Source organism: Penaeus monodon, chromosome 28, assembly GCF_015228065.2.
Source record: "Penaeus monodon isolate SGIC_2016 chromosome 28, NSTDA_Pmon_1, whole genome shotgun sequence".
Lineage (NCBI taxonomy): Eukaryota > Metazoa > Arthropoda > Malacostraca > Decapoda > Penaeidae > Penaeus > Penaeus monodon.
The window spans coordinates 7,804,844-7,806,147 of NC_051413.1; the positions used below are offsets into that span (position 1 = coordinate 7,804,844).

At 33.1% G+C, this 1,304-nt stretch overlaps 1 protein-coding gene across 1 annotated transcript; it reads right to left on the reverse strand.

Moving 5' to 3' along the window:
• Positions 1-91: 91 nt before the first annotated feature.
• Positions 92-430, reverse strand: LOC119590929 (uncharacterized protein C12orf45 homolog; the record flags this gene model as incomplete). Its single annotated transcript, XM_037939668.1, is given in 1 exon segment — positions 92-430. A coding segment is annotated over 1 exon segment (265 nt), but the record flags the coding sequence as incomplete, so codon positions are not given.
• Positions 431-1,304: the final 874 nt, after the last annotated feature.

The following is a 1,304-nucleotide window of genomic DNA, read 5'->3' on the forward strand; positions in this document are numbered from 1 at the left end:
TTCTGCTTTCCATAAAAATCTATAGACATGTGCAAAATATGCATATTCAATAATTTCCTTGTTTGCTGTGATTTTATCCATTAGAATCCACACATTATAGGTAAAGCTTCCTAATCACTCTCCTCATTCCCCTTTTTCTCATCGTTTCAGCTTAACAAATATCTTTCACCGTTCTCCTGAACTCGTTGAAGCTTCCGTCATCTCACTGTCTGACTTCTCATTCTCAGCATCTGACAGCACTTGTATGAGATTCTTTGCTCTCTTACTGTGACTGTTTAACTCACTGGGCATCTTCATGTTTTCAGCTGTTACAGGCCCTAAGAGTGGTGTATCATCCTCCAAGTCACTATTTTCTGTAGGATCTGATTGGTCTGTGTTCTCATCAGAGTCACTGTTGCTCCCTGAAGCCATCTCCTCCAGCATGATATTCTGTCAATAGGATATCAAAGCTATATGGTAAAATATTGAAAAAAATAAACAAATAAACAAATAGAAAACAAACAGATAAAATAAAAGAACGCAGGCACATGCACATGCATGTATATACTGGATTTACCATGAGGGATTAAGATTAAATAATTTATATAATCATTCTGACAAACACCATGCATATTAATATAGTATTAAAAGGAAAATGTATACATACTGATTTTGTTGTGAATAAGAATGATAAACAACAATAGTTTTAGATTATAAAGTACTGTATGCTGTCAGCGTAAGCAAAATTTTAATGCACAGTTAAAGGTTTGAAGCGTTGTGCAGATTCACATTTAGAACTGGTCACTGCCTAAAACTATCTGCCCAGATGCAGATATGCTGAATTACATAAACTCGTTTGGCAGCACATTTCTTGTTTGGTACATTAATTTACACTGGTTATCTAGCTTTGACTGTAGGTTATTAAAATGCAACTTCCAATTCAACTGAAATATATAGTGAATGCCCAAGAACTTTGTGCTCCTGACTCTTTTGAGTAGAATGTATTTTTACATCTAGTTTATTTAGAAAGGCCCATTTTCTGATAAAGTTAATTGTTCTATCAAATCTAGAATAAAGTTATCTGAAGATTAAGAGTATCATTATCATAAACAACTGGTAGGAGCTTGATAATTATAATTATATTTATACATAATAGATGGATCTTATTACTGAAACTGGAATACTCCAAAACAAAAGTACAATAAGTGAAATGAGCACATCATGTTTAGTTTGTAGGACAAGGTATACATCATGTAATTTGTAATCTCTTATGCAAAATCTTCTAATTTTGGCATCAACATATTTTGGCTGACTGTCAAATCCTT